The sequence below is a fragment of the Ambystoma mexicanum genome, chromosome 10 (assembly GCF_040938575.1).
Source record: "Ambystoma mexicanum isolate Mex_15411 chromosome 10, UKY_AmexF1_1, whole genome shotgun sequence".
NCBI lineage: Eukaryota > Metazoa > Chordata > Amphibia > Caudata > Ambystomatidae > Ambystoma > Ambystoma mexicanum.
The window spans coordinates 511698109-511720649 of NC_090932.1; the positions used below are offsets into that span (position 1 = coordinate 511698109).

The 22541-nt window shown below is 50.4% G+C and overlaps 1 protein-coding gene across 2 annotated transcripts in view; it reads left to right on the forward strand.

Moving 5' to 3' along the window:
- RYK (receptor like tyrosine kinase) overlaps positions 1-22541 on the forward strand; it is a 1007965-nt gene that overhangs the window by 229293 nt on the left and 756131 nt on the right. For both annotated transcript variants that reach the window (XM_069618057.1, XM_069618056.1), the window contains exon 4: positions 7479-7613. In XM_069618057.1, coding sequence (XP_069474158.1) covers positions 7479-7613 — 135 coding nt within the window. The remainder of the gene's footprint in view (positions 1-7478; positions 7614-22541) is intronic.

Here is a 22541-nt window from a genome sequence, read left to right on the forward strand (position 1 = left end):
AGTAATGAGAACTGAGAAGAGTTTGTTTGGATTCTTTTTGAGATGCACAATGTTCAAGGTAGGGAACACCTTGACTTCCTCACTTTGTGTTGGCTTGTCCATGACAGGTTTTGTAAAGCAGTTCCCTTTTGATTTTTAGTCTTTTTTCCACTAGCCCTAATAGCCGTTTTGCCAACCTCATCCTTGGAACAACAGTTAATAAAGGCTTGATTAGAATGCCTTGCTGGTCATTGCTCGGTATCCCAAAAACACTCAGACATGAGTGCAAAATAACCTTCGAAGGGATTGTGTCCTCCGACGTATTCCTTATCTATGATATTTGTATCTCCAGCTTGCTGGCCTTGGAAAAAAAAATTCCCGGTAGAGGGCGCTCTGCGTCAACGTCTGTCGAGTAGGTGCTCCTCGACGGCCACTGTATCGACGCCGACGTCATCATGCCTATAAATGGCCACGCGCAGCATCCGTTGCTCAGTTCCGTTTTTCCGCGCTTCGTGTGCCTCGGAATACCGTTGCTGAGTTCATCAGTCTTTATATATTCATATTTCCTCGAGAAAACCGACTCGTACTCGATGGCTTCCTCCTCCGACCCGACGACTCCTCGGTCCGGTTTCAAAAAATGCCGAGACTGTGGGAAGAAAATGTCGTTGACGGATCCTCACAGGATCTGTTTGTGGTGTCTGGGAATCGAACACCAGTGTTCGGAGTGTGAGGAATGCCTATCCATGACGGCGAAAGCCTTGAAAGAGCGTAAGGGGAAGCTCGAGAGAGGTAAATCCATTTTAACTTCCTCGAAAGTTTCCGCGGTAGAGTCGAGACATTAGTCTCCTCACCGTCGAAAGCATTCTCGGTCTAGGTCTTGGCTCCCACCACTCGTCGAGGTCTAGACACTCGAAAAAAAGACGAAGAAGATCTCCTTTATCGTCGTCTTCTAGTTCCCCTGAAAGAGTAAATTGCCCCACTAAACGCAGCTCTCAAGCTGAGTGGGAGGAATTCAGAAAAAAGATGCTAAGCGTCTTCGAGAAAGCGGCTTCGTCCCCCTCGAAGTCAGCTGAGGGTGATAACCCGGGTGAAATCTAAACGCCGCGAGTCGAAGCACCTGGCGAAAGAGTCGACCCGAAAGCGCCATGAGCCATCGGGAAGTAAAGCATCTTCGACGCCATCGTCGAAAGCACCTTCGAAGCATAGATCGGCGCCATCGACGCGGTTATCGAAGGGTTCTTCGCATCCGTCGATCGAGTCGACGCTGATAAAAAAAAGACCCACGGCTACTCCACAGCCAACGGTTACACCGAGAGCCTCCGACACGACGTCGAGAACGTCGTCGACATCCTCGAGCAGGATTCCAATCCTCTCGAGTTCTTCGAGGCCTCTTCCTGTTTTCTCGACGCCTTTGTCGCCGCCTTCGAGGATTTTTACATCAGCGTCGACGACATCGACCTTTTCAAAGCCACTGATGATGGCTCCCTCTGCCTTAGAGATGGGTTTTATACCATTTCACGACCAGAGCATCCCCCCTTAACTTCAATTCTTGAAGAAAGGGAAGATTCTGATCAAGAAAGGCCTTTTGGGATGCAGAGGACCACATTACCTGAACCAGAGACTTTTGCCTCTGAGGAAAGAAGGTTGAAAGACCTTCAGGATGCATTACATTAAGCAAGTGGCCTAGACACTTCCCCAGAAGTGGAATTTGTCAAACCAGACCCTGGGCAACATGCTGATACCCCTTATAGAACCCTAATGTCAAGAATTATGGAGTTCATGGGTTGGTCTGCGCCTTCACCTGTTTTTCAACAGGATGACCTCACAGATATTCTGGATAAAGGTCCACAGGAGGATCCTGTGGTTCCCTTTCATTCTGCTTTACAAAGAAAGATTTTAACTAACTGGGAAACTCCTGAAGTTGTCCCTGCGGTTAACAAGAAGTTGTCAGCGAAATATAGGGCATCTGCTGCTGACCCTGAATACCTATCTAAGCACCCTACTCCAGAGAGTCTTGTGGTCCAGCTTGCAACTTCATCAGGCAGTTCTTCTGCTTACCCCACTGCTCCTCAGGATATGGATGATAAAAAATATGATGCCATGGCTAAGAAAGTCTTCTCAGCCTGTAGCATGGCTTTAAAATCTATTAATGCAACTTGTACGCTCGCTAGGTTCAGCCACACTCTTTGGGAGTGTGCTTCATCGGCGGCTGACTGCATACCGGAAGGAGAAGATAGGGACGCATTTTTAAATATCATCAGAGATGGTAAAGATGCAATGTGTGAGTCCCTTCAAACTGGCATTGATTCTGCTGACAGTATCAGCAGGGCCATGGCGGCAAGTACCACAATCCGCAGGCATGCATGGTTGAGAAAGTCCGGCTTTGCTTCTGACGTACAGGCCAGACTTTTAAGTATGCCCTTTGACGGTTCTTCCCTATTTGGTAAAAAGGCGGATGACAGTTTGGACAAACTACAAACATCTAAAGCAGCAGCGAAGTCACTAGGAGCTGCAATCCGACAAACTAATTTTCGTCCCTCAGGATCCTCTTGGAGAGGAAGGTCCTTTCGCTATTATTCCTCATATGGAAGAGGCAGAGGACGGCCGACTCAGAGGCCAAGGAAAATTTACCCGTGGTGGACGGGGTAAAGGAAAGAAAGCCGCATCAGCAGGAGCAGGAGCCGCTTTACCTTCGGCAACTGCATCAGCCGCTCCCAAACCACTCTGAGGTCTCCCATCACAAGACACCTGTAGGGGGCAGGTTAACTCACCATCTGACGAAATGGCAGGCTATTACGTCAGATGCTTGGGCATTGGAGACAGTTGCCCAAGGTTACTGCCTGCCTTTCCTACGCATCCCTCAGACATCCACCGGGGAACAGCTCTCTGAAAATGCCGAATCCGCTCCTCTTGCAGGAAGTTGTAGACCTGCTAGAGAAAGGTGCCATAGAACCGGTACCTGTAGCGGACAGGAACAAGGGCTGGTGCTCCCCCTACTTTCTCATACCAAAGAAAGCCGGAGGACTGAGACCCATCCTGGACTTACGAGAATTGAACAAGTTCCTCAGGAAGGACAAGTTCAAGATGGTAACTCTCTCTCAGATCCTTCAGGCCCTCCAGCTTCAGGACTGGTTGGTATCTCTGGACCTTCAGGATGCTTATTTCCATGTGCCTATCCATCCCAAGCACAGGAAGTAACTGAGGTTCGCAATTGGCGCACTCATTATCAATTTCGAGTTCTGCCATTTGGGCTGACCTCCGCCCCGAGGGTGTTCACCAAGCTAATGTCGGTTGTGGCTGCAAGTCTAAGGAGGGAAGGGGATTCACGTCTACCCCTACCTGGTCGATTGGTTGATCAGAGCAGTTTCTTCGGAACAAGCTTGGATCCAACTAGATTATGTCTGCCACTCCCTTCACAGGCTGGGCTTCTCCCTCAATTTAAAGAAGTCACAGATGATACCATCACAGAGACTCCAGTTCATTGGAGCAGTCCTCGACACGTCTCTGGGAAAAGCCTCGCCACCAGAGGTGAGGGCTCAGGATATTCTGCAGATGGTCACCAGGTTTCAAAATGCCCAGCGTCTCCCAGCCTACGACTTTTTGAGGTTGCTAGGCCTCATGGCATCCTGCATATTCCTTGTGCTAGAGGCTCGCCTGAGAATGAGATCCCTTCAGTGGGCACTGAGGACTCGGTCACAATTCTCAGGGAGAATGACAGATCTCCTCCGGATTCCGGACAAGGTAGCCCACGACCTTCAATGGTGGGCCTCTCCAGAGAACATCTTGAAAGGAGAACTGTTTTGGCAACCATGGTCAGAGATAACAGTAGTCACAGACGCCTCACTCACGGGGTGGGGAGCCCATGCCAACGACTTGACCATCAGCGGTTGTTGGTCTCCATCGGAGTCCAGACTACACATCAACCTGTTGGAGCTGAGAGCCATCAGACTGGCACTGAAGGCTTTTCTGCCGTCTGTACGGGGGAGAAACATCCTGATAATGACGGACAATACAGTGGCCATGCACTACCTCAACAAAAGAGGAGGCGTAGGGTCTCTGCCACTGTGCAGAGAGGCGATGCAGCTCTGGTTTTGGGCAATTCAGGAAGGAATCTCTCCATCGGCAATTCACCTAGCCGGAGAGAAGAACTTGACAGCGGATGCTCTGAGCAGGCAGAGCACAGTCTCCCACGAGTGGGAGCTAGCTCAGGAAGTCCTTCAAGAGATCTTCGCCCTTTGGGGAACCCCTCAAGTGGATCTGTTCACCACCAGTATCAACAGGACGTGCAACAGATTTTGCTCAAGGGAATTTCCCCCGAGAGGAGCTCTAGGAGACGAGTTCGTAGTGGACTGGGAGTTCCCACTTCGGTACGCGTTTCCTCCGGTCCCTGTCATTCCTCAAATGATCAGGAGGTTGAGAAGGTTTCGGAAGACCATGATCCTAATTGCCCCGGATTGGGCCATGAGAACGTAGTACCCGGACCTTCTGGACATGTCCATCTGTCCTCCAATTCGGCTACCATACAGAGAGGATCTTCTCTCGCAGAAGGGAGGTCAGGTTCTCCATCCAGCCATCAAGACCCTCAACCTTCACGCTTGGTATCTGAAAGGTTGAGGTACAAGGATTGGGACCTTCCAGATGACGTCATGGAGGTGTTGCTTTCGGCAAGAAGACCAGCAACTAAGACTCTATACCGCTGCTGTTGGAATACATTTTGCAGCTGGTGCAGAGAAAAGAATATCGAACCCTTTTCATGTGGTACACCTGCAGTGTTATCCTTCTTACTTTATTTGGCAAATTCGGGCCTTCAAATTGGCACTATTAAGGGCTATCTCGCAGCGCTATCAATCTTTAAGCGCAATGCAGAGGAGCCATCGTATTTCAAAATTCCATTGGTAATACAATACCTGAAAGGTCTAACTAATGTTTACCCTCCAAGACCATTCCAAGTTGCCTTATGGGACTTAAATCTAGTTTTAAACTTCCTAAAGGGTGCTCCTTTTGAACCACTCCACTCTTGTTCATTGAAGTTTCTCACCCTTAAAACTGTTTTATTGGTAGCATTAACATCTGCTAGAAGGGTTAGCGAGATACAAGCCCTGTCTTGTAAACCTCCTCATACAACTTTTCACAAGGACAAAGTAGTGCTACAGGTGAAGCCTAACTTCCTCCCGAAGGTAGTTTCGGAATTTCACATTACTCAGAAGATTACTCTACGTTCATTCTATCCTCCTCCCCATCCGGGGTAAGAGGAAGAGAGAATACACAAGCTGGACCCTAAGCGAGCCTTGAGTTTTTATCAGTAGACTTGCTAAAATTAGACAAGCAGACCAACTCTTTGTAGGTTACGCAGGACATAAGTTAGGATTACCAATAACCAAACAAACCATCTCCAGATGGATTATTTTAGCCATTCTGGAATGCTACAAACTGGCAGGGAAAGAGCCCCCTCAAAATCTAAGGGCTCATTCGACCAGGGGTATCGCAGCATCCTCAGCTCTTCAAAGAGGGGTACCAATTAGAGACATATGTGCGGCTGCCACATGGTCGTCCGCACATACCTTTACCAGATTTTATAGCCTGTATTCCTCCTCTAGTCAAGAGACTAGATTTGTCAAAGCTGTGTTACACTCTGTTCATTCTTAAAGGGTAATATGGCATCTCTTACTCCCGCCTCCAATCACATACCACTGCTATGGGAGTTTATCATAGATAAGGAATATGTCGGAGGACACAATCACTTCGAAGAACAAGTTACTTCTTACCTTGTAACGTTCTTTCGATGGGATGTTCCTCCGACGTATTCCTTATCGCCCCTCCCGCCCCTCCCGCCCCTCCCCGCAGTAACATTTCCCTTGTGGTTGCAGCTTACGCTCCTTCAAGGGTAGTAACCATTCATACAATAACTACTTTACAAAACTGAACTGAGCAACGGACGCTGCGCGTGGCCATTTATAGGCATGATGGCGTCGATACGGTGGCCGTTGAGGAGCACCTACTCGACGGACGTCGACGCACAGCGCCCTCTACTGGGAAACATTTTTTCCGAGGCCAGCAAGCTGGAGATGCAAATATCTTAGATAAGGAATACGTCGGAGGAACATCCCATCGAAAGAACGTTACAAGGTAAGAAGTAACTTGTTCATCTTCCCCAGAGATCATAGATTGGGAACCAGAATATGAAGCAAGGGCATTATTGGATTACAAGAACGTTAGAGAGTGATTGTGTTACTTGCTAGTTTGGATGGTTGAGCTATGGTCTTGAAGATTGTAATTGTGAAACTGTTGGTAGGAGTCACGCACCCTGTCTGGTCAAGACCTTCTTAATGATGAGTGGACAGAAGGAGTTGGTGGAAGTTAAGATGAACAAGGTGGCAACAGCGGAGAATGAATAGACAATACAGGAGGAGGTGGTAATGTCAGCAGTTGGTAAGGCTGAATAGGTGGTGGAGGGAACAGCAGGGTTTATACCTACAGGCAGTGAAGGAGGAGGTGGTGGGATTCAGGGTCAGAGTATCGGAGAACATCAGATGTTTAGAGTACCATGGTTGCAGTAACATCAGAGGAAAAAGTACTTTCCAGGAAGGGAGGAGGGGGGGCAGTGCCACACGTTGGAGGCTGTACAGATGGTGGAACACAAAGTAGAATAGAGATCTGGGTGGTCCACATCAAGGAGAGGAAGGGATACCCTTGAAAAGACAATATCTCGGGAAGTGGAAGGCAACAGAAGACTGATCAAATTTGAGGAAAACCAGTACTTAACAAGTGTAGGAAGGATCCGGCCTGCAAGATTGCTCCAAGTTAGCCAGATGGTGGAAAGCAAGGGGACTGCATAGGGTGGTTACAGTCTGATCATAGAGACGAAGATTGGGGGGCATCAAGGGAAAGCTTGGCACACCATAGGATCACCCTCTAACTCATCTTGATGGCTCCAACCTGACTTATCTGCTAACAAAGCCTTGTTGCCAGAATCCCTTTTGGGATACAGGACCCCAGGAATGCTTAAAACTAGATTAAATGAAAGAAAAGGGTTCAGGTCACTGTTAAGTTCACAATGCCAGAGTAGGTGAATCGACTTCCTGGGAACGATTCGGACTAGCAACTTGCATCAGGAGCTTGAATGCCTCACTAGCCACATTCAGCAGGAGAAAAACATTTGGAGAAGACTGTCCATGTTGTTTGTTGTGGGGGAGATCCCAGATGAGCATTTTAAGTTGGCCACTACTTGTACACAGTCCATAAATGCAGTAAAATGTAACTTGATCTGGGTAGACCATCTTGATCGCAGGTGTCATATATGACTGTCCTGAAAGAGCTGGAAATATCATGATTCCCTATTTCAAGTTTTTTAGGTAGTTGCAATTAACAATAAGTGCCTAATACTTCATGACCATACTACATTATTATTTTTTTTGTGGTCAGCAAAAAAGAAATGTTTCAATTATAGATTTGATATTTAAGGGCGCTTGCCTACTCAGGGTTCTGTTCTTGTTTTCTAGTTTTCCGAGTGGACCTTTTCTGCAGTGGTAAAATGGACTCAGAGGTCACGTTACACATGCAGCTCAACTTAACGATCAATTCTTCTAAAAACATCACAGTCTTGAACTTCAAACGAAGGAAAATGTGCCACAAAAGTAAGTAGACTCAAGCTACAGTTTCTACAAACTGAAGGAATGATAAAGGGAGGGATGTTAGTGATGTTTGTGTGTGTATAATGTGGTTGGTGAGGGCAGGAAAGGAGACGGTGGACAAGAGATATTAGCCATTATTTGGGCAAGAACTGCCTTACTTTGTTTTTTGATGACTTTACTTGTACATTTTGTAGATCAACCACTATGTTTAGAGATGGCCAGGATCGACCACTTAGTTTAGCAAGAGGTAGACCTTTCATTGGAGCGTTGCTGCATCTCACATGCTTATCAAGGTGCCATAGAGGCCTGCTTAAGCAGTATTATGGACACATACACACGCACACCCCCTCCACTCGATGCACTTCTCGTTTTTATTAAACAAGCTGACACTAATTTGCTTGCAGCACAGTAGTTTATTAAACACTGATGCTGTCGAAAGCGTGAGCTTTTTTTCGGGGATAATGAACCAGGCATTCACTTGCAGGTAATAATTAGTGATGGTACATGTGCTAGAGTTTTACCTTTTTAGTTACGTTTTGAGTAAATGCACAACTTTCACAATACAAGTAGTTCATAGGGTTTCCTGTTTTATGGGTTTATTTTACTTCGAGGTGTTTTTCCAGTGTTTGCACATTTAGAGTCTGTGTTTATCTGTGTTTTCCAGTTTGCCCCCTTCAAAAAATTAGCTACGTTTTTTTCCAGTGTAAATATACAAATATTATTTTGTTTCATTTTGTGCATAAGTAGGGTAATGTCTCTCATAGCATGATATTATGAACACTTTCCGGAGAATAAAGATGAATGTGTTTATCCCGTAATATCTAACATTTCTGCAAGTCAAGATTATTGTAGTAAATCATGCAATTCATTTTCAGGGACTCTTTGCCCATCTTTGCCCTTTCTTTTCTTCAAATGAAGACTTGATTTGTGAAAATTACCTCTTCGCATTATAGAGACTTCTGATTTGAGCAGATAAGGCATAGTGTGATAAAAGGATTTGCCTGAGATCACACACTTTGGTGGGGATAAGGATAATTTTGACTATCAACTAAATAAACTCCAAGTGGATAGTAACTGTTTATCAAATGCTCCTCACTACAAAATGAGATGGGAGTCTCATTAATGTACCCCCTGAGGCTCGCCTGGAGGGGGTGAGCAAGTCTAAACTGTTTGACCGATGTGGAAATATCAGGGGATCCTCTACCAGAATGTTGCAAAGGAAACTCATCAGGTTAGATGATTGTTGTTGAGATGTTATGTGTATACCTTCCTGTAATTCATATGGCTTTTTTCCGATTCCTGCTGAACATGTGCTGTACAATGTGTTTTGACGGAGGATGACCACGGCTCTCTTGCTTCACTCTTTGTGAGCACCTTTGTCCCCATAGTGAAATCAAAAGCTGGCACCCATGAATATACGCAGAGTAAGTGAACATATCTTAAAGTGAATTATGCAAATATAGTTCAATTGCATTTCCTCTTTAGAAGAAAATGGGCAAGACCAAAGAGCATTGGACTTTAAAAAAAAAAGAAAAAGTAATGAACACCAGAAAAACAACCTGAGAGAGGAAATGTTCCAATAAATATGTTGGCAAAGTATAAAAGGTGCTTACCTTTTAAACCCAACAATCTGTAGTGAAATATTCCCTGGAAAACAAAATTCCAATGCGAGACAAGTGCATGTTTTCTTGTGGGCACACGCGTCAGCACTGGGATCATGACAACCTGGGTAAAATCCTGGTGGCCACATACTTGAGCAAGCTTGCCAACCTAAAAATAAACAATGGGTTGCAACCGCCCTCTGAAAAAAAAGTTAGGCTGTCCACCCACATTTATCCTTTACTTGTGCACTGAAAAGCAGCCACAATTTGGAAAGAATAACGGTACCAGTCTCCAGGATTGCAACTCAGCAAAAGGCAAACAATGGCTTTTGGGTTTTAAAAGGATTATAACAAAATGTAATGTGTGAAAGGGTTAACTGTGTTTGACAAATTCAGGGTTCGTCTATGGTGTGATGAAAATATTACATTCTACCAAAATGAACACAATTTGGTGTTAAATGTGAATATCTGAAAATAATGTAGTTAGTTTAAACCTGTTCTGTATGATATTGGCATGATGACGTCATAGATTTAGGCAACTAACTTGTGCTTTCAGAATGACATTCCCATTTGCATTTCTAGACACAAAGGTTAAGAGTGTCTTGTCCAAAACAATGGTCCCTTAAATGAGCCATAATTTATAAATTTCTCCTAATTTAAGAACTCTCCTTGAAGGAAGTGCTAAGCAGCAATTAAGAGGCCTGCAAGCTTCTGATGGGCCACTGTGTGCGGGTGCTCTAGAGAGCCACAAGAGGTTGGGAGGTGACTGTGACGCTGTGGCCTCACGCGAGTCTCATACATGGAAGCTTCACATAGCTTTCCTTTTGAAGCAGACAGGCAGCTGATAGATACACATACGCTGAGGATATGTGTGTGGCCATAGACGCAGGAAAATCCATGTTAAACCAGGTTTTGTAAATACTGATATTTGTCAATGGTATTTTGAGAAATTTAGGGAATTTTAAGACGTGATTCAGCAACCACAAAAATGGCTAAAATGTGTCTACAATTCCTCCAAATAGCTCTGACCACATAGGAATATAAATATTTTGTTTTACAAAGAAAACAATGTTACATTAAATGTGCAGTGTTTTTGAATACGGTCAGGGGGCAAGCAATGGGAGAAGGCAAACAAGCATACATGAGGGGGGAGTAGGCCTCTTTTCCTATTGTCTGCCAAGCCCACTCTCCAGCCAGCCCTTCACCACCGAAATGTGTTCCATTCCTGCTCACACTAAGGTACCGCTGGGATAGGGGAAACAGTGTTTTTCAGTTTAAACCTATGAGGCACTTTTTCTTCCAGGGAGTTTTCCCGGTGTTCGTCAGATTTCACTGAACACAGGAAAGCCTATTTATGTATGTTGTGCCTTGGTGGGTTTATATGCCACTTTGTAAGCCTCTGATGGCAAGCCATAGTTGAAATTATTTTTGTTCTGTTGCATAGGAGATACCAATGTTTAGGGAAGGGATTTTGTGGCACATGTGTATAGTCTTTTAAGAAGCATGTTGTGAACTAATGGGAGTGGTTGAGGTCGTACACTCCAAAAAATGTTGTATCGTTGTAAAATAGCAGTGAATAGAGATGGGAAAATTTTTAGTAATACATGGAAAACCCTTTTCTTGTTAGTGGGCAGAAGACGATAGTTGCTTGAGGTTCTCAAACAATCTTCTCCTAGTGAAGTACTGCACACTCCTTTGAGAAGGCATTACAAAGGAAGCCAGATCCCTTTCTTGCCGTCCCATCAGTTTCCTAGAGGAGAGCGAGATGAAAAATGTATTAGCAAACGAAATCACACACTCAAATAGATGTAGGAATATATTTTGTGCAAGCAGGAATCATTGAAGCAAGACCAGCCAGCAACAGTGTGTGTCTGGTACTATCACATCAAAATAAACGGGTTGATGTACCGTCATTTCTTTTAAATGGGCGATATGGCTGTCTGCAATGTGAAGATGACTCGATAACACATCCGACAGCCACACACAGGAGAGGTGTGTATTTCCAGGGAGGAGTTTGTTCAACGCCAGGTCACGGACGTAGTGCCCCAGAGAGATTAAATGTCTTCTTAATAACTTTATTTCAGTACTAGACGATACAAGTATGAGACAGCGATACATAAGCATATTTCAAATGGATTGTGTTTTCCCACATATTCCTCATCTTTAGATATCTTCCTTCCCTTCCAGCGTTAGCTGCTTCGGAAAGAAATTCCAGCAGAGGGCACTGTGCATCATAGTGGTCGACTCGATGACCCTTGAGCACCTCCGTCTCAAGGTTGACAGCATCGAAGGTATCAAAAGCATGCTCTGAGCCTGTTATTAGGTTCTGTTTTTTTGCGATAGGTTACTCTTCGGATTCAGCATGCTTTTGGTTTCTCAAGAAACTGCAACATAACAGTGAGAATGTCATCATCGGCTTAATCAACCCCAAAGACCAGGTTTAAGACGTGTATCGATTGCACCGCCAAGATGTTGATAACCGATCCACATCGGGTCTGTTTGTGGTGTCTTGGGGTCGACCACAAAACCGCAGACTGCGGATCATGCCAGTCCATGATGGGTAAGGAGTGCAAGGGGAAACCTCTGGCGGGTAGGCCCCTTTTAAAATCCCCATCCACAACTTAGTCTAAAAGGGGTTCTCCGGATGAGTCGAGCGGTGTCTCTCCACAGAGAAAGCAGTCAAACGCTCTCGTTCACAAAGCAAGTCGAACCACTCCTCATCTTCAGTTAATAGCCTGCCCAAGTAAGTCAGTGACTGAAGCCGAATGGGAGGTTTTTAGGCAGGAGATGCTAAAAATCTTCAAGAAGGCGGGCCAAGCACCCTCGAGGGAAAAGACAAAACGCTATGTTCCTTTCGCGCCTTCTAAAGCTGACAAGGAAAAGACCAAGGATAAATCCTGCACGCCTTCAAGAGAGGCCTCCCACCCCTAGAACTTTCTAAGTGACTCCATGGAGTCTTTGATGGACGAGACCTCCATCGACGCTGATGGCGGTGAAGTCTCTGACACGGAAAGCATCAAAACCCTTGATGGTGGTAGCCTCAAAACCCTCAATACCGCTGAGGGAAATTGGAAAAAACATTTTAGCCAATCCTTAAAAAGGATTTCTTTAAGTCCTTCTCTTTCGAAGAGCATGAGATATTGGATCAAGATACTCTGCCCTTTGGGCTTGAACACAGCACCCCTAATGTTCCTGAGCCCCTCATATCTGAGGTATCTAGAATGTGGGACCTGTATAAAAACCTACAACAGCGAGTGGCATTGTACTTCACCAGAATTAGATTTTAGGAAGCCATATCATGCAGAACATGTGGATGCATCCTATTGACAGTTAATGTCTACGGTAATCGAATTCTTGGGATGGGGCAGGCCAGTCCCTCCTTTTGAGCAAGATGATCTGATTGACCTCTAGGATAAGGGCCCACAAAAGGACCTTGTGTTACCATTACATATAGCCATTCAGAAGAGGGTGAAGGCAAATTGGCAGGTGCTGGAAACGAGCTGGCTGTCAACAAAAATCTTACTAAAGAAATATAGGCCTTCCAGTAGTGACCCTGCGTACCTATCCGGACACAGACCCTGGAAAGCTTGGTGGTCCAGGCTGTAACTTCAGTTTCATGCATCATTTGAGAGGGATGAGGGGCTCTGCTATATCCCATGCCCTGAATATTCAAGGCAAGATGAAAACTGTTCCATACAGTCTGCAATCATTGGCCTTAGAACCTAATAATAGCAGGAAGCTAGTATTAGCAGGAAATCCACTTTTAATCGAGGTCAAAGAGACCACGATATGTCAGCGATAAAATGACTTCCCCTTGTACTCTTGGTTCCGGATCAGCACCATTCTTGATGGAACCACATCTACTTGTTTCAGGGGTACCATCTTAACGGCCCGTGCATTTCTGATGTATTCATTCTTTCACCTATGGTTAAAGCAGAATGGACCAAATTGTCGCTCCTTGATGGGTCTTTTTACCCCTATATCTGGGATGCCCACTGACACAGCAAAACTTTACCCTTATAGTAACATTGAATCCAATGATGCTCAAAGTGTTGAGCATGAGGGACCTCAAATGGGAAAATTGCACTACCACTCGACCACTCAGACTTGCAACCCATTTGTCCTAGAGGACATTTCCTAATTCACTGTGATGTCTCGGATACTTAACCTCTTATACAACGGCCATGAAAAAACACACGTGGAACTTGAACACATTTACTCCTATGTCCCTTCCCCTTTCCTTCATACTTATGGGATGTTCCTCCGTCCTGTGCGATGGGACCGGAGCACTTTGAAAAAGCATCAAAATGTTTGCAACATTTTTAGTCCCTCCTCTCTTTCTGCGTGGGGTACAGCACGTGGCCGTAACCCCGCCCATCTCGGCTCCGCATCGCCCATCAGTTCTTTTCTCCGCTCATTCGGGACTGGATGCACTTGCATCTGCAGAAGAATTTCTTCTTTTCCTGCTCTCTGGCTCTCGCTAGCGATCGCGTACTAGTCTGTCATTTAAACTAGACTTTCCAAATTGTTCCTCGTGTCAGCGACGCTTCGCGAGGGCGGAACCCCATCCTCTTTGTTTAGAGTGTTTGGGTCCTGATCACAGTTGGGACTCCTGTTTCTATTGTGATTCCCTTTTGGTCCGGGCGCTTAAACGTTGGTTAGAGCGGTGGGAGGAGGTGTTCCAGCGTACTTCTCCTACGCATTTTCAATCCTTCATCGACGAAAAAAAGAAACGCCCGGTAAGTACTTTATTTTTCAGGGCACCCCGGCTGGGAGACGCCTTCCCGGGATCTTCCCGGTCCGGGAGGAGCGTCGACCGCTCTGTCAACGGGGCTTGCCTCGAGGTGCCTTCGGGGCCTAAAAAGTCTACCGTAGTTTTCTCTGAGGGTCTCCGTAAGGGGCCTGTGTATACCAGAGTACGCTCTGAGGCCCCTCCTGTGGGGGCTGCTTGTAGAGCTAGTTCTACTGAGTCGTGGGGTACCGGAGCTCGCTCTGAGGCCTCTTTATTGGCTTCCCTCAAAATTACCGGGGTGCGCCCGAGGCCTCGGCTGGGCTTGGTGATACCGAACGTATGTTCTAGGCCCGCTGTGGAAAGGCTGCTACCGGACTTGGGTCCGAGGTCCCTCGTACAGAGGCTAAGGAAACCAACAGTTCTGTAAGGCCTTCTCAGGCCTCATCGGGGAAAGGTGTTTCTCACCGTTCCCGCTTTTGTGGCAACGCCAGAACTGTTGAGGGGGGCAAGGAGTGAGAGTTTGAACCGAAGTTCCTCCTTTACCGGCAGTGCCGAGGTCCTTCCTGTGAAGGCTAGTTTGGCTATTGGTATGTGTCAGAAACATTACAGGCCGCATAGTACCGGCTCGGCCAAAGTTCCTTGTGTAAAGGCTAAAATGAAGACCCCTGATCCACCGGTGGGGACCCCTGCCTCACTTCCACACGTGCCGCAGTTCCCCTCAGGTGACGTCAAAATGGCGGCCGTTCCCGCCATGACCACGGTGGCCATTTTGGGCGCATCCCCTTCAACTACGCCATCAGCCTCAGGTGTAGGGATTGGTTCTGTGGGTGAATATAAGGTTCATTGTGTGCATCCGTTTCATCCAGTTTATGACTGGAATGCTTGGATGCCCCTTCCGCACAACATCTCGCTGCCTGTGGGTTCGGCACCCTCAATTTATGTGGACACCTCTGGGGATGGGCCTGTTTGGCAACCCTCCCCTCTGCATCCCTGGAAATATCCTCCTCATGAGAGGCCTCCTCCGGCAGCTCCAATGCCTTCTCCGCAGGACGCCTTTTTCAGCAAGTTTCAGACGCTCCTGCGTACCGACCCCATGAGGGAGTATTTTAAGGGTCTTTTTTAGGGAGATATGCCCGCCTGCGCCTCCGGTGGTTCCGCCGGCGCCGCCTTTGCCTGTGGTGCCTCCCCCTGCCCTTTCCTCCATTGTCCCCGGTGGACAAGGCGGTGCCTGACTTAGTTCAGCAAGACCCTAATCTGTCGGATGATGCGCGGGGCCATCAGGACAGCGAAGACCAGCCCTGCTCTATTCGCGCTTTCTATGACCGGGTGCTGGACATTTGTCTATTGGATGTTCCAGTGCCCGAGGCACCCGCTCCGCAGGAGGGTGTGCTTTCGGGGGCGTTCGCCTTATCTCCTTCGGAGCGTACCGGCCTGTTCTTGCAGAAGGACGTTTTGGCCGAGGTCCGTACAATCTTGGAGAAGCCACTCTCTGGACACTTCGTCAATAAGAAAATTGATGCGCGTTACAGGCTGCATTCTTTGGAAGAGGTGGCCCTAGCATCTTGTCCGCCCCCCTCCTCCACGGTGGTGGCTGCGGCCACTTTACAGTCCAGGCCTGCAGCATCCTCTTCTACGATGGCTACTCAGGTCCTGGGGAAAGAGGACAAGCTCCCCGACTCCCTTGGGATGAAGATTTTTGCTAACTTGCCCTGCTGCTCTGGCAGGCCAATGCAGAACTGGTGTTAGCGGGGGCGAATATGAAAATGTGGAAAGGTCTGTCGGAGTTCGAGGAATTCATTCCGGTCGAGAAGCTGGAGGACTTTAAGGCGGGGTTGTCCCATGCCAGGGTCTTGGCCCAGGATCTGCTGGAGGCCGCGGCTCATCCCGTTGACACTTCGGCTCGGGGCCTTATGCTGGGAGTTGATCCCTTTCGACAGGCTTGTTTGCACGCAACCAAGTTCTCAAAGGAGGTGCAGGACAAGGTGTTGCACCTGCCGTTAGGGTAAGGAGCTTTTCCATTCCTCAACGGATGTGGAGCTGACCAAAATGAAGGACAGCACCCAGACAGCCAAGTACTTGTCCGTCCTGGTTAACACTCCTTTTAGAACCCAGAGACTGTTGTTGCAAAGCCGGCCCTCCTCTGGTTTCAGAGGGTTTCTAGATCGGAAATCCCGCAGAGTGGATACCCCTTTGGGTAATTCCCGTCGGAGGCAGCAACAGACTCGGTTTTTCTCCCGCTCCTCAGCCTCCGCCTCAGGTTCAGGTGGTAACACCACCAAAAAAACCTGCCAAATGAGGGTTCTCCGCGCTCGCACGAGACCCCAGTGGGAGGACGCATTGCGTCTCATTGGGAGGCGTGACAGACCATCACCGAGGACTGGTGGGTCTTGTCAGTCGCTCGGGCGGGCTTCCGCTTACCCTTAACCCCCTACCCCACCCTTCAACCCTCCTTTCCAGCAGTCGGGGTCGTCCTCCCTAAAAGCCGAGGTTCAGAAACTGCTGGACCTCAGAGCTGTGGAACCCGATCCCCTTGGGGAGCGGGGGGAGGGCTTATACTCCCGGCTGTTTACGGTACCCAAACCCAACCAGGCTGGCCTGCGCACCATCCCAGACCTTTCCCAGTTCAATCTTTTCCTACCCCAAGAGAAATTCAAGATGATCACGCCCGGCCAGATACAGTCCTCTTTGCAGATGGGCGATTAACTCAGCCTGGTGGACCTTCAGGATGCGTACATGCATTTTATGATCTGGAATCCACACAGGAGAGATCTCAGTTTCTCTGTGGGAGAGGAGCACTTCCAGTTTCGAGTGCTTCCTTTTGGTCTCAGCTCGGCGCTGCGTGTCTTCACGAAGATGATGTCGGTGATTGCAGCCTATCTTCGTCTGCAGGGTATCCATGTTTCTCCAGCATGGGGTCTGGCATGGATTCACATGCTCATGAATATTCCCCGTCGTCAGGCTGGGAATCCTCGGTAAAGAAAAAACCAGTATCAGTTTCGTTTCTGATCTGTCTTTCGTAGTAATAACCAATCACTGGTCTCTGCGTCATACTGACCACAGCCTATGACTGCCCTCTACCTAAGCACCGCCTCTGGCAGCCATCTTCTGAAATTTTAACGCATGTTCATGTGTTGGGATCCTCGTGCTATTGCTCTTGAGAGTTAGTGCTATTTTTTCACGTTTTTTTCTCAAAAACTTCGTTTTTTCAGTCAAAAGAGCCTCAAGCTCCACCGACTCACCATCCGATCAACGGGGACCTGTTTCGGATTCGTCTGCGCCCCTCAAGAGTGAAGATTTCGTCGAGCTACGCTTTGGAGGACTCCAGAAGTTTCTCAGGCCCGGCCATGGCCCAGGAGAAGGGAAGCTCGACGCCCGGAAAGCTGTTCAGGGTCTGCCCTGGATGCCAGCTGCAGAACGTCTTCAAGGAGGACGAACACTCTTTTTGTCTTTACTGCCTACATGAGGACAAGATGCACGTGGAGAAGGACTGTGCGTTTTGCGGCAACATGTCGGAGCGGACCATGAAGGACCGCCATCAACGTCTCGCCAACTGGCTAGAAGGGAAGAGCCCGTCCGGCGAGAAGAAAAGGAAGAAATCCGAGCGGTCTACTAAGACCTTTGAGGACGCCCCGGCGACGGGGGTCCAACATAAGGCCAAGCACCGAGTCCGCTGGCACCGGGAGCGCCGAACGGTCGGGCTCTACGGGCGCCAGGCAGGGCGCACCCTCCCCGGCATCATCAACCACGAGCCAACGCTCTGGGTCGGGTAAGAGGAAGGCCGAGCACCCGGCGAAGCTCCTGGAGAGGCCCCGGTCGAGCTTGAAGGCGGAGGGGGAGCGAGGCAGTGTCCCCCCCCCTCAAGGATAAGGCGGTGAGCGCACCTAAGGTGGTGAAGGCCTTAATCCATCCGGCCAAGCCCTCTATCGAAATTGTCGCGGCGGCCCTGGCTCAGCCTGTGGAGGCTACACCAGTGGTGGCGACCTCGGGGCTCAGAGTCTCCCTGCCACCTCGGAGGGAGTCCTCTTTTGTGCCCATCGATAGGACCCCCGTGAAATCCCCCGTGGGGAAGAAAGAGGGGGGGGCAGGGCGTCGTCATAGATTCGGCCTCAATCTCGGAGGAGGAACTGGTCGAGGTCTTAAGCCACGGCCTCGGCGTGGAAGAAGACCGGCCCGTCGGGATGGATCCCGACGCAGGTGACGACGACATCGTAGAGGGTACCGACGGGGCCCCTGATCGCCCGTCGGATTTCCCTCTGCCAGCGCCGCGAGACAACTCGGCGGCCATTTTGTTGGTTATACAGTCCTTGTGCTCTGAGATAAGGACGAGACTACCGTTGCCGACGGAACCTCTCCCGTCGGGGGACCCAGAACCGGGACCTTCTGGTGTTCCCCCTACCAAGAAAAGAAGGATCCACCCTCCACCTCCTTTTCAGCCGTCGCGCCACTTCCAGCCCTCCTCCCCGTCCACCCGAGGGGATGATACGGGGACTGACACGGCAGCGACGGGTATGGACGACGAGGTATACGACGAGGATGTACCGTCGTCGCCTCCAACCAGGGCTTCTCCGCCCGACGAGATTGGATCGTTCCACTCAATGATCGCCAGGGCATCCGAGCTTTTCCAACTCTGCCCTGAGGAGAAGAAGAAGGAAGGGATTCCTTTATCAGCGGCGCGAGGCCAAGAGGAAGACGGTCCTCGCGGTGCCTCTATTGGACGACATTTGGGATGAGGGCCTCACCCTCCTCAAGAACCCGTCCACGACGCCAGCTAGAAGAGACGGTACGAGAAAAAGTACCGGGTCCCGGACACGGCCCCCCTGTGCCTCCGGGCGCAGCCTACTCCGGACTCCGTCGTCTCCGCGGCGGCCAGGAAAAAAGCGCGGGGGGGGGGTGCGGCCTCCACATCGACTTCCCCACCGGACGGCGAGGGAAAGAAATTGGACGCTATGGGATGCAGAGTCATCTCGTCTGCAGCGACGACGATTAAAGCTGCCAACGCCTTGGCTATCGTGGCCCGATACGACAGGGAGCTCTGGTACAAACTGGCTCCCCTGCTGGACTTCTTGCCGGACGACAAGAGGGCAGAGGCCCTGGAGATCCTGCAGGAAGGTGAGATGGCTTCGGACCACGCCATTATCGTTGCGACGGACATCGCCGACACTGGGTTCCGCCAGTTGGGCAACGGCGTTTGCCTTAGGCGGCGTGGATGGCTCAAGGCTATGGACTTCCGTCAAGACGTTCAGACCAGAGTCCTGGACATGCCCTTCGATGGGAACAACCTGTTCGGGAAGACGGTGGACGATTCCCTTCAGGCCATTAAAGCGGACACCGAGACGGCCCGGGCCCTTGGAGTTCTGCAACAGCGACGGACGCCCTTTCTGATCAGCGGAGGCAAGGGTGCCTCCAAAGGTTCCGGCGGCGGTTTCTCCTCCTACCGTCAAGCGGCCCGCTCGTCATCTCAGGAGGCCTACAGAGGACGAGTCAAGCCTGGCGGACCCCGCCGTCGTCGCCAAGGACAAGGCGCTAAAGCCTCGTCGAAGCAGGATTGAACCGGCCGGGGGGGTCGGGCCCCCACCGAAGCACCCCGGTGGGAGGCCGGCTGGCGAGCTTCGTCAGCGTGTGGGAGTCCATCTCCACCGACCGTTGGGTGCTGGACGCCTTGGCCCGGGGCCACGCGCTCGAGTTTCAAAGAAAGTGTCCGCGCGTCCCCCCCGTGGCCAGGAAAGAACTTCACGTCCCTCAACTTCTCCTGGAGGTGAAGGCGATGCTCAAGAAGGGCGCCATCGAACTCGTCCCAAAGAGGCTTCGGGGCTCCGGAGTCTACTCGAGATACTTCCTCGTGAAGAAGACGACAGGGGGATGGCGCCCCATCCTGGACCTGCGACGTCTGAACAAGTTCATCAAGACGCAAAAGTTCCGGATGGTCACCCTCCAGCACGTCCTGGGTCAGCTGGAGGAAGGAGACTTCCTGTCGTCGTTGGATTTGGAGGATGCCTACTTCCATATTCCCATCTTGAAGGGGCACCGAAAATTCCTCAGGTTTGTGGTCCAAGGGCGGCATTACCAGTTCAAAGCCCTCCCCTTCGGTCTGCGGTCGGCACCCAGGGTGTTCACCAAGTGCCTCGCACCGGTGGCAGCTCAGCTGCGCCGCAAAGGGATCCACGTCTACCCCTACCTGGACGACTGGCTCATCCGGGCCAAGACAAGGGAGGTCGCCGTGGTTCACACGGCAAGGACCGTCCAACTTCTCACGGACCTGGGATTCTCCGTGAACTACGCCAAATCCCACCTGGTACCCGCGCAAGACACTCTGTTTCTGGGAGCGAGGCTCAACACAGTGTCCCTTCTGGCCTCCCCGTCGCAGGAGAGGACCAGGACCATCCTGGGCAAGGTGCAGCGGATGTTGGTGGCCGACGCGGCTAAGGTGAGGTCCATCAAGTCCCTCCTCGGAATGATGTCTTCCTGCATCTGCCTCATTCCCATGTGCAGGCTCCGGATGCGCCCGTTGCAGGAGTTCCTGGACGCACGCTGGATCCAAACGACGGGCAGCTTCGAGGAAAGGATCACACTCGACGAGAGTTTCCGACGAGCGATCCGGTGGTGGGGCACCCGTGCGCATCTGACGGCGGGCATGGACTTCCAGACCCCAGCCCACCAGGAGACCGTGACCACGGATGCCTCCCTGGAAGGGTGGGGAGCGCACACCGAAAATCTGCACGCAAGGGGCCTTTGGCTCCCGACGGAGAAATCCTTACATATCAACGTCCTGGAGCTCCGTGCAGTGTTTTGGGCCCTCAGGTCCTTCCTTCTGTCCCTCAAGGGCAAGGTGGTGAGGATCTTCACCGACAACACCACCACCATGTTTTACATCAGAAAACAGGGCGGAACCAGGTCCCCAGCACTGTCCAAGGAGGCGCAGGACCTGTGGCATTGGGCAGTCGCCCAAGGGATGTTTCTGGTGCCGTTTCATCTGGCAGGGATAAGAAACACCATCGCCGACTCACTCAGCAGGGAGCTGCGCTCGTGCCACGAGTGGGAACTACGGCAGGATCTAGTGGATCGCCTCTTCCGACGGTGGGGCACACCCCAGATCGACCTGTTCGCGACGGCGACAAACTCCAAGTGCCAGAGGTTCGCCAGCAGGTTTCCCCAGGCGAGGAGCATGGGCGATGCTTTCTCGTTCCCCTGGGAGGGCCTGTTCCTCTACGCGTTCCCTCCTTTGCCACTGCTAATCCGGCTCGTCAACCAGCTCAAGAGGTCACGGTGCAGGATGATCCTCGTCGCACCTGCGTGGCCAAGGCAGATATGGTTCCCGGACCTTCTGGACTTGTCAGCGTCCCCGCCAATCAAGCTGCCGGTGGACGCGGATCTGCTCTCCAGGGAAGGAGGCGCCATCCTCCACCACGACCCGAAATCGCTGAACTTGCAGGCCTGGCTCCTGCAGCGCTAGAGTTTGGAGGAAACGACATACCGGCCGACTGCAGAGAGGTTCTTGCAAAGGCCAGGGCGTCCTCGACTCTTAAATGCTACGGACACAAATGGAAGAGGTTCTCCGTCTGGTGCCATGCACAGAAGATTAACCCTCTACGGATTACGGCTCCCCAAGTTCTGCCGTACCTGCTGACGCTGGCTAAAGCTGGACTGGCACACGCGTCCATCAAGATTCATCTTGCTGCGATTTCCCGATACACCAGAACCACGGGACGGACGTCCTTGTGGTCTCATCGTCTGGTGAAAGAGTTCATGAAGGGACTGTTCAGATCATTCCCGCCGGTGAAGGCTCCGGCCCCGGCGTGGGAGCTCAACGTGGTGCTGACCAAGCTCATGGGACCGTTCGAGCCTCTGCACTCAGCCCCGTTGAAGTTTCTGTCGTGGAAAACAGCGTTTCTTGTGGCCATCACCTCCGCACGACGGGTGGGAGAGATCCAGGCCCTTTCCTGCAAGGCCCCGTACTTGACTTTTCACGACACGAGGGTAGTGCTCAGGACGCACCCCTCCTTCATGCCCAAGGTACCGTCGGACTTCCATCTCAACGAACCCTTGGTGTTGCCTGTATTCTTCCCGTCGCCTTCGTCGCCGGCTGAGAGGACTTTGCACTCGCTGGATGTGGCTAGAGCGCTGAAGTTCTACGTGGACCGCACGAAGTGTTTTCGGAAGACGTCACAACTCTTTGTGAACTTTGGACCTGTCAATCAGGGGAAGGCTCTCTTGAAGGCTTCCATTTCCAGATGGCTCTCCGGCTGTATCATGTACTGTCATCGGTTGGCAAACCGACCGCTGCCCGGCCGTCCGAGAGCCCATTCCACCAGAGCGATCGCAGCTACCACGGCGTTCCTTTCTGGTGTGCCCCTGCTGGACATATGCAGGGCTGCTACGTGGAGGTCGACGCACACCTTCACGAAGTTCTACTGCGTCGATCGGGATTCCAGGGAGGAGTCCAGGGTCGGCCAAGCAGTGCTGCGCAACCTGTTCGCCTGAGGTGAGCCTGGTGAGGAGGTAAGATGCTTAATGTTGAGTTTGATGCAATGCTTAATGTTGAGCCTTTGCCACCTCCCGTGGTTGTGCATGTGTGTACTGCTAGGTATTCTTTATTCATGA